General features: G+C 41.4%; 2 protein-coding genes across 6 annotated transcripts; both read right to left on the bottom strand.

Moving 5' to 3' along the window:
- Positions 1-300: 300 nt before the first annotated feature.
- On the bottom strand, positions 301-6,488 carry ro60 (Ro60, Y RNA binding protein). 3 transcript variants are annotated; one of them, XM_076745685.1, is made up of 9 exons: positions 6,073-6,488; positions 4,574-5,177; positions 3,923-4,143; positions 3,542-3,688; positions 3,309-3,446; positions 3,085-3,201; positions 2,653-2,769; positions 2,371-2,517; positions 301-2,163 (listed from the first exon to the last, which is right to left on the bottom strand). In XM_076745685.1, the coding sequence occupies exons 2-9, from the start codon at positions 5,157-5,159 to the stop codon at positions 2,011-2,013; spliced, it is 1,626 nt and encodes a 541-aa protein (XP_076601800.1). In that variant the 5' UTR covers positions 5,160-5,177; positions 6,073-6,488; the 3' UTR covers positions 301-2,010. The 3 variants fall into 3 exon arrangements, with proteins under 3 accessions (XP_076601800.1, XP_076601801.1, XP_076601802.1); XM_076745686.1 differs by having other exon boundaries at positions 307-2,163; positions 5,801-6,078; XM_076745687.1 differs by lacking the exon at positions 6,073-6,488 and adding an exon at positions 5,309-5,358 and having other exon boundaries at positions 307-2,163.
- A 350-nt stretch (positions 6,489-6,838) lies between these two features.
- On the bottom strand, positions 6,839-10,125 carry LOC143328832 (regulator of G-protein signaling 21-like). Of its 3 annotated transcripts, none has more exons than XM_076744233.1 (6): positions 10,051-10,125; positions 9,863-9,938; positions 9,673-9,741; positions 9,503-9,564; positions 8,811-8,977; positions 6,839-8,513 (listed from the first exon to the last, which is right to left on the bottom strand). In XM_076744233.1, exons 2-6 carry the CDS (start codon positions 9,907-9,909, stop codon positions 8,103-8,105), a joined length of 756 nt encoding a protein of 251 aa, XP_076600348.1. In that variant the 5' UTR covers positions 9,910-9,938; positions 10,051-10,125; the 3' UTR covers positions 6,839-8,102. The 3 variants fall into 3 exon arrangements, with proteins under 3 accessions (XP_076600348.1, XP_076600346.1, XP_076600347.1); XM_076744231.1 differs by having other exon boundaries at positions 10,024-10,120; XM_076744232.1 differs by having other exon boundaries at positions 10,037-10,120.
- Positions 10,126-15,664: the final 5,539 nt, after the last annotated feature.

Here is a 15,664-nt window from a genome sequence, read left to right as displayed (position 1 = left end):
ATGATGTGGCCTCGCAGGATGCCTGATCTGAACAAAAACTTTTTTAAAGACCAATGTCCCCAGGACTGTCAAAGCTGGCAGTGGACACATCTGTGGTTGCTAGGTCGAATGAAATATCACCGTTGTTGACGGAACTCTTCATTTTGACAAGTTTGTCCACTGGCAGACACACTGATGGTGGCGTCTCAGTGCCTTGCTCAAGGACACTTCCACAGGATGCACACACTGTCAGTGATATATCCATAAGACGTTAACTTCGAGGAGGTCTGTTATTTGCATATAAAAAGCCAAAAACACAATAATATTTGAAGAGCAGCAGTGTTTATTAGGGGTTTTCATTGCCACTACAGTCAAGTACTTGCATATTAAGCAAAATGGATACAACAGACGATATGATGGAAAAGAAGTTAATCATGGTGGTAAAACACTTGTGAACTACAATACCTCATAAGAACTAGCTCTCGTGTCAGACTCTGAACTACAAACACACCAATGATCGTTTTATACAAATATTTTAGCTTACAGTATTTTGACATTGTCTTCCCATCGAAATTGACAGTACTGGCAAGTGTGGACAAAAATCCTTCATCATTACATGGTCAGAAAAGTGTGTTCCTTCATACAGTGTGAATGGATGAGCGACAGGTTGAGTGAATGCTGTCAGTAATGACAGCAACTGCTGTTGACTAAAACAGCCTTCCCACTTGGCCAAAATGAATTGGTCCCTGATGCCAAAACACTGTGAGGAGTGAGCACCTATTCTGTATTTGAACAAATATAAAGCAGCACACTTTAAATCTCTACTGTTACATGTTTTAGAAAAGTACATTCAATTCATTTTATTCTGTGAATTATCTATTAGTTTGTAACATTCTTACATCAAAAATACAGAAACATCACTGCCCTCGCAGGTTCAGTCTCGGTGAACAGTTGATGAAGAGCTATGAATTGTCCTTCCTGACCAGAATAATACTGTAAAATCCAAATTGCAATGCATAGAATTCAGAATAAAATATGAGAAATCCATTTCTCCAACTTAGAGTAATCTGATTTACAGTCCAAAACACTGGCATTGCTGTTTCACAAAGGAAAATCCCAAATATTCCCCCAAAAATGTGTCATCACATTTAAGAGCACCAAGGGTATTTTCCTCTTAAGGAATAAATTCAATAAGAGCAGAACCGACAACTCAGCTTTAAAATAAAATTGTCTTGGGGGGGGTGTTAAGATAACAACTAAAAATTGTAACTAAAGGTAAGAGTTGGAGTTCTAGACATTAATATTACTATCAAAAAATATTTTCTGAACAAAGAATTTGAAAAGTCCACAGACAACATTGCAGTTTTTCCACTTTTGTTGCTGTCTTTCAGTTCCCCTCTCTTACAGTACATCTGTTTATACTATGTTTATGTCTTAATACTTTATAAAAATGCTACATAACACAGAGGGACAACTGCCTCTAGCATCACTTCAAACCTTCTAAAATCACATTGTGGATACAAACTAGAAACTACAGTAAAACCCCCTTCAAAAAACCTACAGTTGCACCAAGCCTCAAACATTCTGACTCTTACACTGTTCCTCTTATTTAATTTGCCAACATCTTGCTGTAAATGAGTGGAATTTATTGTTAAACGGGTTAGTGTCTTACCAAGAACCATCAAAGCACTAAACAGCTCGTCACACAGAGCACGGTCTGCCCTTAAACTCCTGACTGCATGATTCGCAATGACAGATCATGTCTTTATGTCACTTCCTTTTCACATTTCAGAAAAAAAAAAAAATATATGCACATAACATTTCCAGAGTGTTGTCCAGCCCGCTGGACACTTTGTCAATTGACTTGTAAGTGACATAATACAAAAAGAGAAACTGGAATTGTAAATGTCAACATCTTTTGGATTAGTGCTGTTTTAGGGCACTCTACATGCTTCGTGAGCCACGTTGGTCCACTTTGTGCCCTCTTTTTGAACTCTAACCACACGATTCTGAGACAGTCCCAATACTTTATCAGATCAGATCCTGGGCGAGGTTACGAATGACGGTCAAAGCTCCGAGGTCAAAGCCACAGATGCTCAGCAATCCCCTGTCTTCTGAGTCTGCGATGGCGTGTCCGATGGAAGTCAGCCCACACATCACCAACTTGGAATTGGCTCCTGATTTCTGAGGAGAAAATACACATATAAAAATAATGTTTGTGTTATTTTGGTTGATTGCTTTTGCGAAAAGCATGTGTATGTACGCTCATCTTGGCATCATTTATGACAGACTGTGCAGCATTGGCCAAATGCCAGTCTTGAAACTGAGAGCGCTGGGATCAGCTTTAATATAAATGTGAAAAAGAAACACATCCTGGAGGAATGAACGTACTTGTCTGTGCTTCTTCAGTGACTCCACTGGGCTGGCGGCAAACGTCCATAGCGGGTTGTTGGTCAGAATGATGAACACATCTACTGCTTTCCCATTCTCTGTGGCCCACGTGATGGGAAGGGTGCAGTCTGTGCTCCCACCTGGGGTCTGCAACATAGTGTGGTGGAAAGGTCAAAAACAGGGATCAAGAGTAAAATATGTTCAGTGAAGTGTTGTCTGTACAGTACACTAATCAATAACTGTGATTCACTTCTTGCTCTTAAACGCTGTGACATGTCTTACCTTAACCAGTTCAACTGTTGCTTGTGCGAGAGTCATATCAGCAGACACAGAGCATGGGACCAAAGCTCCTTCAGAGTAGGCCAGCACATCTGTGTCCGCCTCCGTCCTTGCAAAAATCTGTGGCAGTTCAAAAGAAAAGCATGACATCACCATTACAGAAATCCGTCACTCGCACATGCATGCTGCAAAACAAAACAACTACTCGGCATTGTGAGGCATGGCTCTCAGCTGACATGTCCTGGAGTTCATGAGCACGAAGATGATTGCAATGCGGAGGGAATGTCACAGGAATCTACAGTATGTATCAACAGACTCATTCCCTGACCCAGGAGGAGGAGGAGGTACAAGCCCTGCTTACGGATGCAGCTGTTCCAACCGGAGCAACAATTACCCCCACACACACATGGCTATCCAGCTCTAGTGTTATCTTACCATGGTAATAGCTGCAGCAGCGACAGCAGTGCTGACTGACGTCCCCGGGACAATGCTGCTCAGCGATGTGCTCACATCTACAGCCACTAGGAAGCGTTTACCCACAGGCTCCACATTCTGAGGACAGAATCGTGACAGCACCAGAGGTTAAGCGGGTGCTCATGCTCCTGGTTGCCGTCTTCTTTGATTATCCGTGAGAAGCAGTGAAAATAAAAAGAACTTACCGTGAAACTCTTGTAAAAGGCCGAGTCCATTGCTTTGAGGATGCTGCTGTCTGGCTCCCACTTCGTCTTTCCCTGATAGCCTTGGCCTCTTTTGTAGTTTTCAGATGACAAGAGTAAGCTGAAAGGGTGGATCTTTGCCTGGTGATTTCAGGACAGACATTACTTTTAAATACTGACTCCAGTTTAATTAAAAGCAAAACTGGAAATTAATCAGCCAGAGCTGTGGTTCCTACCTTCTTTAGCGACGTCTCGCTCTGGATTCTGTCGCACACAGCTTGTGTTTCTGAACTTCCCGGTTCGAGAATTTTGTTTGAGGTCATCTTACCCAAGATCTTTAGCACTGATTGGAGAGGCATGTCCTTCAACAAAGCTCTCCATACCTCAGGAAAGAAAGAAAAGATAATAAAAAAACATATCCCCTTACTCAGATTCAGGCAAAGTACTACAGTTGGACTTATTTGGCAGCCCATCCAAAGATGTGGCCCCAATAGTATTCAGTGTTTCTTTCTTTGTCTGCAGGGAAATTAACTTGGAAGTGGAACCAGAATTGGCAAATGACAAAGCTCTGCAAATAATTCTCCAGTGATGAATGTTGATGATTTGAAAGTGCTCACCTGTTTGGACTTCAGGTGGTCTGTCAGCAGGTGTTCCCTCTCCAGTTTGTGTTCCTCTATTAAATTGATGACCTCTGTTTCATCACAGCTGTGCCTGACCCTCTCCACCACTTCGAGATATGAAAGCACTCTGACAACCTCTTCTGAGTTCTCCTTGTCTGCGTACGCTACCTGGACGTCTTTCCAGCCTTTTGTTACATATTTGCTGATCAAGGCAATAGCTGAAAAAACAAAAGCATGATTGTTTTCGTTTGTTTTCATCTAAGTCAAGACTCAGGATTGAAACATACTGTACATCTTAGAGACTGTTAGACTAGAGGTTTACAAATACACAGGGTCCGGCCAGATATAACAGATACATCCCACAGTATAGTAATACAGTAAATAAGAAGCTGGTAAAGACACCATTTGTTTCTTCATTCATTTAACTTGTAAGCTTGTACAACCCTGAATCCAAAAAAAGTTGGGACATTGTGTAAAACATAAATAATCCTCATCAAACATCAGATAACCTTGAAACAACCACAGACTTTAATTAACGCACAGGCCCCCCTCTAGTCTTATGACCTTCACGAGGCAGGGACACTCTACTGTGAGGTGGATGATATTTTTGTGCACAGCTGCATATAATGAGGGCCTGTGTAAACTCACCATCATTAGCTGGTTTGGTGTGAGAGAGCCTGAGCAGATCCTGGTGTGACCACCCCTCTCTCTGTTTACATTTGGTCAGAGCTGCAGCCAGACTCATGGAATCTTGCTCATTGTACCAGTCAGACACCGCTTTCCTCAGGGCCCGCCCCCACATCCCGCACTTCATACCCTCTTTCAATTCCTTCTTGTTCTGGATGAAAGAAAACAGGTGAGCAGGGTCCCGACAAACTTCCTTCAGGGCTTTGAACGCCGCCTGTCTGGTCTTCAGCTCTGAGTGCTGGGAGCACAGAGCCAAGGCAAAAAAGGAGGGGCCCGGTCTGACAGCTCGCCCATCCTGAGCGAACCTTCTTATCTCCTCCACCACCTCAGCACCTCGACCCTCCTGCAGCAGGCAGAGCAGAGCTCCGGCGCTCTGCACGCTGACATGACCCTCCTCTCTGGCAGTGTACAGATCTCCCTCCGAGCCATAGCAGAGGAAGCGGCACAGTCTGACCCTGTCGTTGACCTCCCAGGGACAGGCACCACCTGTTGAGTTCAGGGCATGGTTGCTCGATGAAGATATGGTGGTGCTTTCCGAGGGCTCCATTGTTACACTCAAAAAGGCCTGAAACAGAGAGCGTTGAAAAGGAACTTTTATATTCACTAGTCATTGGCTGAAACTTACTGAGAGATCCATTTTAACCTTGCCACACAGAGCCGATCACAATAATCAGCAGGCTTAAATGTAGGAATCACCAGTCAGATTTAAAGGAATTATGCCAAGTGAGTTTCCCCATTCATGATGCTGGTGTGGGACAGGACCGAGCAGCATGGACACAATAGCAAAAGCCCAAACACGTCCGATCCAGTAAATTGCTGATGAGATCAAGGACCATCCAGAGAGCCTCCATGAACGGAAGATAACGAGCACAGCAGCAACAGTACTTTCTCTTTGCCTCAGTGCACCGACAAAAATAACTTAAAGCCGATTACTGGACATGATGATACACATGAGACTGATACAAGCCACACTGAGATATTACGAGAGGATGAAAACACTCACTGCAAACCAGCTAGTCATCGAAAAGTGAGTTAACGTTGCCAGTTCAGGTTTAACTTAAGCTAGCAAAGGAGAGCAATCTGTGCAATGCAAAGTTAGTTAACGTTAGCCAACTGGCTTGGCTAACATGTTATATTCATGGTAAATAGGCATCTCGCTAGTCATGTAGCCCAAAAGACCCAACCTACTGCTGGCGTTTCTCGGCTGCAGCTGTATAGGAGTGTTCGCCATCCGGTCTCCTCTGACCACAAACCACAAATTCCCACATCTGAGCTTTTCCCGAGCCGGACACCGGAAGGCTGGCTTCGGCGGCTTGGTGCAGCTCGCCTGGGATGGGCAGCGGGCTACCGAGCTACGCTAACCTCAACTAAACTGAGCTGGCTTCAGGACAAACATGGAGTTTACTAATCAAAACATATCGGTCAGAAACTACGTGACAGATAAAGATGCATGAACTTACCACAGTGTGTGTCCACAGTGCTCAAGTTTTTGATGTCGCGTTAGCTGAACGGAAAGAGGCCTCCCCTCTTCGTTCGTTCGTTCTGTTTTACGGCGAGTGGCAACCAGCGTTACGGTGCATTACCGCCACCTACTATGTTGGAGTGTGGAGCTGAGTAACTACCCCGTGTCATAAAACAAACAAACCAAAACAGTGGGGCGTTTATTTATTAGACGAAGAGTTTTGTTCAGCCCTGTGTGTCCTACTCTCAGCCTGGTTAGAATATTCTCCTCTTCTGTACCTTTTTTGTCTGTCTTCGCTGTACCCACATCTTGCTGTAATGAATTAAAGTATCGCCCTGTGATGCCACTCGAGGCCTCTCCTCTGACCGACTGTCACAGAGATAACCAGGCAGGTGTCGGGCCGCGATGGATGCTGGGATGCGGTGTACTATCTCACTCACTCACTCACTCACTCACTCACTCACTCTCTCTCTCTCTCTCTCTCTCTCTCTCTCTCACACACACACACACACACACACACACACGCACACACGCACGCACGCACGCACAAACACACACACCTCTTCCTGCTCCCGCAGGTTTTATTTGATTTCTCTTTACATTTGTCTTACAATAGCGTCAGTGATTTTCCTTTGGACCGCTCAGTTCACTCAAAAGCTGAGTCCATGCAAAGTGGTAAAAAAACAACAACCTGTCAGTGAATCATTCATTCATTCATTCATTCATTACTGCACTCTGTCCTCAGATTCTTTACTTAGATATAACAATATCAGTGTGTGAACGTAAGTCTTACCTTACAGGTGCAAAATGTCACCAGTGTTGAAATTTTAAAGCCTTCAAATTCCCCCAAAAAGGTGATTGTTTTTTGTTTGTTTGTTTTTAATTTTAGACACAAAAATAATATTGTGCACAAAGTTGTAATCACATGCAAGACAACACATTTTTCATGGGCTCTCCTGTTTATACTATATTATACTACAGCAATTGAAAAAAATGGAGTGAAGTCAATAGTACAATATTTCCCTCTAAAATGTCGTGGAGTAGAAGTATAAAGTAGCATGGATTGGATAGAATTAAGGAAAGTACAATTACTTAAAAATAACAGGCAGTCAGAGTTACTTATTTGGTACATTTGGCCTGAATATATATATCCTTTCTTTTCTACTTCCCTCTGCTCCACTGTTTGTATGCCTCTCCTGCACTCCTACATTCTTCATCATATGGTTTCCTTCCCTTTCACCGGCCAGTTGTTGCTGTTGTTATTGTTTTTTTAATTTCCATAATCAAATTAGAAATACCACAGGTAGGCTGCAGAACATGGAAGGACGCACAGAGAGGAAGACGATGATGTTGAGTGCTGACATGCTGCTTCGTATCAGGCCTGTTTGGTCTCTGACACCATGATGCACTTATGACTTCAGTAGCCATCCTGTTAATGTCATTTCCATTTTAAAGTTTGGTGGTAGTTTTGCTACAGGATGAAGTCACAGGATGAAGAGCACAGGTATCAGCTTCAGTTTCAGGGTCTTGGTATTGTGCGTGCTGGCCTGCTGTCACTCTGTCATGGCTTCTCAAATAGAACAGAGCCATCATTAATGCTGTTAGTGCCACCTGTGCTTTTCCTACCATGACAAGTCAAGTTCATAAATAATCATCTAGCACAGAAAGATAAAATAACTCAGGGAATGGAAAATATCATAACATTGTTACAGTGTTTTTTCTCATTATTGCAAAAGTGTTTCTGCAGCTTGCTACCTTAATTTTGAGTGTCAGTTTTCCTGATCACCACTGGGTGGCAGTAGCACATCAGCTGTATACAGGATGCGTGTTTACAGTCATGTTCAGTTTATGAGTTCTTGCAACAGTTGAACCATTTGTGCAAACTAACCACAAAATGCTATGCTTCATGATGTATACATATCAAGTCATTTCTATTATAAATATTGTTCACTTGCAAACACAAAATACTCAATAGTGCACGGCTTGCAGCATGTTATGTCCGTTACACTAGCGTAGCCTTCAGTACTGTCAGAGGCTATGTTGTTGAGGTGACATTTTGAGGGGAGAGGAAGTGCCCTCACAGAGTGTGTCAACAGCAGCTCCTGAGCCTGTTTCTGTGCAGCACTTTACAGCATTAACATGCATGATGTCAGCCCTTGTGCAACGACAGAGCTCACTTTGTACACTGATTGGTTTTGAATTATGCTGTATTAGAACTCCGGTGCTCCTTATCTTCAAGGCCTTTCTGTGCTTCCCAATGCCTCTCGGCTTAGAAGCAGCATCAAATAGGACTTTGTACTGCTCAGATTGAATGAAGCGTGGGAAGGAGTCGTTCTCCATCAGGCTGTAGATTTTCCTCTGTGCCACAACAAAACATGATGGACTTGGTTGCTGGAGAGTCTGGCTGATGATCTCTTTTGTGTAGAAATCTAGGTTTACCTGCCAAGACATGCTAAGCAATTACACAACTAAAATAACAGAGCACACTGTTCCAATTTAGACATTTATTGCGTGGCGCAGCATGTGCAGCCACCTGCATCATTGCCACAGTTGGAGAGTCACTATTTAAAATGTTGGTTGCTGTGGTTGATGTATAGCAAATCATACAGGTCAGTGCACACACACACTCTGAATGGCCATGTGCAAACCTTTTCAACAAATCTTTCCTTATGTTAGGCTTAAATTTGGGTTTGAGTACATTTTGCTGCACAAAAGTTCTCCCCTTCACCCGTGTACCTGTGAAGGAGAGTCAGCACGGATGAACTCCTCATAAATACTTGCTGCTCTCCGTTGCAGCTCCTCTGGACTGTCAAAGGTTTTAAAGTCTTGACAGGCGAGCCAGAAGTCCAGATTTTCCTCACAGAACTCTGATTTCAGAAAGTCTCGAAATGCTGTTTGTCCACCTTTTACACAAGGGAATATAAGTTCATTACAAAGAAAACAGTAACCAACCACAATAGCACAACCTTGATTCCAAAAAAGTTGGGACAGTCTAAAACATAAATAAAAGCAAAATACAATCATTTGCAATCAAACTGTGTTTACTGAGAACAGCTTTACAAAATGTTCCTGAGCTCATGTAGTAACATTCTTTATCCAATCATGTGTTCACAAAGTGGTGAACCTCTCTCCATCCTCGCTTGTGAACAACTGAGCATTATCAGGATGCTCTTTTCATGCCCAATCATGATGCTATCACCTGTTACCAATCAACCTGTTTACCTGTCAAATGTTCCAAACTGTTTGAAAGGTGTTGCTGCATCAATTTCAGAATAAGCACATATTTAAAAAACCAAGAAAGCTGACGAGGTCAAACATTCAATATACTGTCTTTGTACTGTTTGTACGTGAGGTAAGCAAGTTATCACAGTCCGTTTTACTTTTTTGGAATCAGAGTTTTAAAATTTCTCGAAAACAGATGAAATTACATTTCTGGGAAAGGATTGTCCCAAGAGATTCTCCCACTAGGCTCGTTTCATTTGTTTCCTGTCTGCAGATGGAGGAAAAGGAAGGTTTTTGGATTTGTTCACATTTTAATGAAAACATTAGACAGCACAATATTAATATGCAGCATAATTAAAAAAAGAAAAAAAAACACCTATTAATTTTCCTCCATGGTAATGGACTGTGGATGAAGTTATGTATTCTGGACTTCCATGCTTTATGTCTACAAGAGAGGATAAAAGTAGGAATATTAAGAAAGGCTCACTGTCCCAGGTGCATAAAACCTTAAAAAAAAACGTCAAAATAAATCTCATTGCATTGCAAATGAGACATACTGTACTTACATTCTCTGAGTGTCCAGGTCCAGCGACGTCCTACAGAGCTCATTCATTTTTGAATTTGAATTTCGCTTCACCTCTCCTGTGAATCATAATTGGACAGTATCTCTCAGTACGCATGATGAATCCTCAGAAGAAGTTCCCTTAAATGTCAGTAGATTTCCAACCTCACAGCGTCACCTCTGGGTCCTTACTGTGTCCTCTTACTGATGAGGCTCCCTTCCCGAGTGGAATCCGTTTGTGATGTCAGGCACCACGTTTCTCCCTGAGCCACAGGTCTCAGCACTTTTTCCCCTTTGTGTCTTGCTATCTTTAACCTCTGTTGACATGCAGCCTGATTGTTACATAATTAGGAGCCACATGAATACTCAAAGTGCGTCAGATCCTTTGCTCTTACTTAATGTATCACAACCCCATCACATTCTCCACAGCTAAATGCGTTATGTAGGCTTTTGGAAGTCATTCAGCCTTGACGTTCTTTACCTCACCATTCAAGTCTGTGCTATTCTTAGCTGCAGGTCAAGAAGTCAAAAGTTTCTTTCTTTTGCTCAATCTGTCTGTTTTTCTTTCACAGTTTCTGATACCTCCTCTCCACTATCACTCTTGGTTCTCCATTTTTTTTGCCAATTTTTAATTTTGCCGTCTTTATAATGCTGTTAATTTCATGAATTGACACTTTAAAGGGGTTTTCCTCAAAGATCTTGTCAATTTTGCAACAAAAATACCTCTATGTAGAATCAATATTAATCAGCTAGGATCATTAAAATAATTTAAACCTGTGTTTTTGAAAGTGATGTTCTTGCCAGTGGAACATCAGAAGTTGCGATATAGTGAATATTTATCTCTGGAAGGTACAATTCAATATCAGCAGAAGAAAACTGGGGTACATTTAAATTGATATCTGTTATAGCTCAGTGGTTTAAAGGCTAAACCCAAACCACTGAAAGTACAGGTACAGTATATTTAGATATCCAGTATAACTGGGGCATCTTAAAACACTCTGTTTACCCACATTGCTTGAAATAGAGCAAACCTTTAACTTAGATTTAGCTACTAAAAGAGGACCAATTTAGCTAAAATGTGGATATTATATTTCAATGCACACTCTCTTTGGGGCCGGAGCAATTACTCCTGAGTAAAACATTTCGGCTACTTTCTCAGCACTCTGATAATTTCCCCTTTAGAATTTTAAGAGTAGCAGCAGTTCAGCAGACAACCAAATACTGGCTGAGACCAACTGCACCACAAGTTTACAAAACGGAGGCGAGAACTTGTAGGAATGGGAATTCAGTTCACTCATTTGAATTTAGATGGAATACGAGCAGAAAAACAGACATTATACACTAAGAAATGGAGATGCCCACTGAGATCTTATAATTAAGATTTCACAGAGAATATCTATGGAGAAAAAAGAGGAGACATGATATACTGGGTGCAAATGTGCAGAGTATCGGGCGCTAAATCAAACTGCATTGTTTCTTTTCCCTCATCATACACGTATGTAGTAATTTATCTCACGTATTAGATATGATATGTGTTATTTATTGAAGGATGCAAGGGTGGAAGAGATGATTTCTTTGATTCCTTTGGGAAGTAATTAGTGTAATGAATAATATCTATTGAATAAAGAGCATAACAAGACTAAGAGTCTCCAGCTAGCAGCTCTGTGTGTCTCTATTTTAGCAATGTGCTGCTTTGAGCTAAACGCTGACATTCACATGCTTTGCTGTGCACAATGACAACTCTAACATGCTGATTCGAAGATCGTAATGTTTACCATGTCCGCTATCTTAGTTTAGCATGTTAGCATGATAACATTTTCTAATTAGGACTTAACACAAAGTACGGCTCAGACTTGTCAGAATGTCTTTTGTTTTGAGGGTATTTGGTCATAAACTAAAGTCTTGGACAAATTCTAATTTTGACCTGATGATGGCGCTAGAGAAAATGAATGTCCAAAATAAATTTCATTGCAATCCCTCGAACAGTTGTTGAGACATTTCACTCAAAAACATGATATGTAATGTCAGTCTGGTGGTGGCGCGAGACAGTCCAGTCTCATGTCAGAGTGAGTAATAGACCCACTAATCCATTAGAGTGAGCAGTGAGTAATGACATGAGCGAAAGGCCCACAGGAGACCAGGGTCCAAAGAGGCACTGCTGATTGTTTTAATGAAAGTAGTTATTTTGAGTGAAACCATGATCCTCATTAACTTCATCAAGTAGTTTTGGTACCTGAACCTAATCAAACTGAGACCTTCATCTGACATGTTTCTCAGCAAGCTTTATGTGACACTGACACAGTGGACCAGCAGGACATGCTGATAACAGATTGCATTAGATGCAAAGTCAGGGGACCAACAAAGTTATCACGATATGTTGTGTGGGTACAAAGAGTGTCTGTACAAAATTTCACAGCAAATCATTACATAATAGCAACCACAATCCCAAAAACCAGCATTTTCATCCCTACAGCCACACCACAAGCAGGGCTTAAGATGTTTTGGTCACAAGCTCAGAAAACTGTCTAACCTGAAAATGATAATTACTTCCTTTTTCCTGTCTCTGTCTCTCTGTTAGGACATGTTTAAGCAGTCATTACGATTAAAATGTACATGTGGGAGGACAGTTCTTTTGATTTAGTCTTAGAGTTAAAAATAAAACACTATCATTGAATCAATGTGTGCTTTGCAGTGAGTGGAATGTGACAAGAACATGAACTGTTGAATAGAACGTCACTGTAAGTGAGATACTACCACCAAGCATAAAAACCGGTCTGGACGAGACTGAACTTGAACGTGCTGCTGAAACAAGGTCTTGATGCACATGAATTACCATGTGGTTTGCAGGACCACAATGGACTGTGTTGAACAGGAAGTAGCCGTGAGAGGGAAATCTTGCAGCCTCACACACATCGAAAACTGAGCTGTGTTTTTATAACCTGTACTGTTAAATGTGAGAAAAAGTTATCGACTGACTGAAGTTATGGTGCAAAATACTGTTTCTCACCCTGGGTGTGCTGAGTATGCTTATGCTCTTACAGAGTATCCTGCTCTTGCACCATTAACAGAGAAATCATGGACCCAGTAGACCCTCATTGAGTTATAACAGTCATAATCAAGTTAAATTCTAACAATGGCAATTTGAGCAAATAGTCAAATCTCCTGTCCTGTACAATCAGCAACCCATAGACTGACAGCTGAAGCCTACTATGTTACAATGTATGACTATAATACGACTGTGTGAAGATAACTAGCCAACTCACTTTTAAATTTACGACTGCAGTTTCCAACATTTTTGTCTTGTGACCTCCTAAAGCAAAGCAACGTCTATGTACGACCTTCAGTGGTTTACCAAAGAGTAATTATCTTCCTCTTTTTTTTGTATGAGCACGATTCATTATTAAGGTCACTGGTTCGGAAGTTGTATAAACACAGGCAGAGCAGAGAAGCCCAACAGAATATCTAGGTCTGCTTTCGCATGAGTGTTACACCATAACCTATGTAAAACTAGCGTAATCGCACTCATTCAGACCACAGGGGACAACAAACTTGCAACATTTGTTGATGTATGAATAGTGGGTCATCATCATCTTTGATCATTGCCCTCATCAGTGTAAGCTTTTGTAGTCTGCGTGACTCTCAAGGATAGTTCAATAAAATGCTGCTGCCTGTAAAACCTGTTATTCAAAATGAAGACATTATATAACCCCCATTGCACTGTAGATATAAATATAGAGCCTAGATTTGCATGATTGGCTCTGAGCATTGCAGCCATTGGGGTATACTTTTGATCACATATTAGTTTTTACATAATACAGCTCTCGCAGCCAAAACCAAGGTTTTACATTTTTCCATCTGCTGTTCCCATCAGGGCAGCGTGGTGGTTCAGCAGTTAACAGGTGGATGTATCGTTGGTTTAGCATGCTTGGTTAAGTGATTTTCCCCTGTGTGCTCTAAAGCTTCCTCTGAACCTGATCTGCAGGTCAGGTGGACATTGGATCAAAAATATTCACAGATGAGGTTAAACTATTGAACTCTGGTACATTTAACATTAAGGGGTTGTGTGTGTAGTTTGCCCTTCCTTCAATTTGAACAGAAAATGTCTATCCACTCTGGAGGCATGAATCTATGGCACTGTTGGTCAGTCCATATGCTAACTGAATGGATTGCTGTGAAATTTCATGGACATTCATGGTCCTCAGATGCCATCATCAGATCAAAATGTGTCCAGCACTTGGTTTATGATCAAATACCTGCAGTTGTACATTGTGTTTACTGCTAATTAGCAAATGTTAGTAAAATAACATGGTAAACTAAGATAGTCAAGATAATAAACATGCCAATCATCAGCTAGCACTGCCATTGTGAGCATGTTAGCATGCTGATGTTGGCCTTTATCTCAAGGCACTGCAGTGATGAAGCAGAGTTCACAGGCTGTACAGCCTCACAGAGCTGCTGGCATGGCTGTAGACTCATAGTCTGGTTTCTCTGCGTGTTCTGCTTTGCTGCTTATTCAAACCCTCCGTGTACCCAACCGTCCTTTTGTTTGTTCTTTCTGATAGATTTTGTAATAAAGTACTGATGAGTTCAAATGCTGCTGTAATCTTATTCTGATGTAATTTGTCATACCACTGTTGGGAGGCTTTAACCTCATGTTTGACTGAAGCAGATTTTTATCTGTGAGAAAATTTCCACACTGGAACATTTTTCACCCCCCTCAGAAATATACCTGAAGCAGAGCCTCCTTTGCTGAACTGGTCGAGCAACATCACACAGTCATACAGTGACTGTGTGATGTTGATCTTGCTGTATACAGCCCATGTAGCCCTGAAAGGATGACTCATGACTCACAGCATGGCAAGTAAACCGTTCAAAGATGAATTAATGACGTGATGATGAAGATGATGTAGTGGATAGTGGTCTTTTACCGTAATTCATAGACATCGTACATTGTGTGACAACTTGAATGTCCTGTCTCGTTTTTTGGTGTTTTTTTATCGTGTATCATTGTGATACAACTAATCTTTCATTGGCCCATTTTGTGACCAATAAACAGAGCAGTGCAAATAAGTAAATAACCATCAGTCAGGCAATGGTCCATCCACATCAGTTTAACACCTCAGCTGCATCTGAATCAAAAAAACAAAAAAACAGCAAACGATCTGTGAGAGAAATAAAAAGGATGTTCTCATCCTGCTGAAAGCTCTTTTGGCAGAAACATGAAATTACCGTGGTGTCTTTATACCGACAATTTCTTTTCTATTGCTCTCTGAAAGCACAAGAGTTTCAGAACCATTATTACTTATGTATGTGAATCTGCCTCTGTGTGCTCGAGCAAACAAGGATGCATGAGCGAGATTAAAAGAGGATGTGGTAGAGCTGTTGGGTTTTAACACTTCTCCCTTATTTCTGTAACCTTAGTGATACTTGATATATTCCCAGACACAAACTTCCTTTTTGGTGCTTTTTTTTGATATAAATGTAGTTTCAGTTTTAATCCTGTCTGCTTCATTAAGAACAAGTTATGAGGGTGAAGTTTGATAGCCACAGCATACCGGTAAATTAAAAGGCTGAATGAATGGTGGAAAGTGCTTGAAACACATTCAAAAGAATGAAAGGCCAGCAATGACACATGAAGGCTGATGTAGGAACAGATGCTGTGTGGGTGGGAGCATTATGCATCTTATTAGTATAGCCTTCACTGTGGTCTTAGTCGTTAACCCTTTACACCTCACTGCTCTGCATATCAGCCTCATCCTGCGCAGCCTGACACAGTTTACACCCACAGAACTTTTTTTTCTTTCTT

This window comes from Chaetodon auriga, chromosome 12, assembly GCF_051107435.1.
Source record: "Chaetodon auriga isolate fChaAug3 chromosome 12, fChaAug3.hap1, whole genome shotgun sequence".
NCBI classification, from domain to species: Eukaryota; Metazoa; Chordata; class Actinopteri; order Chaetodontiformes; family Chaetodontidae; genus Chaetodon; species Chaetodon auriga.
Note: the sequence above shows the minus strand (reverse complement) of the source record. Positions and strands in the feature narration are given on the sequence as shown.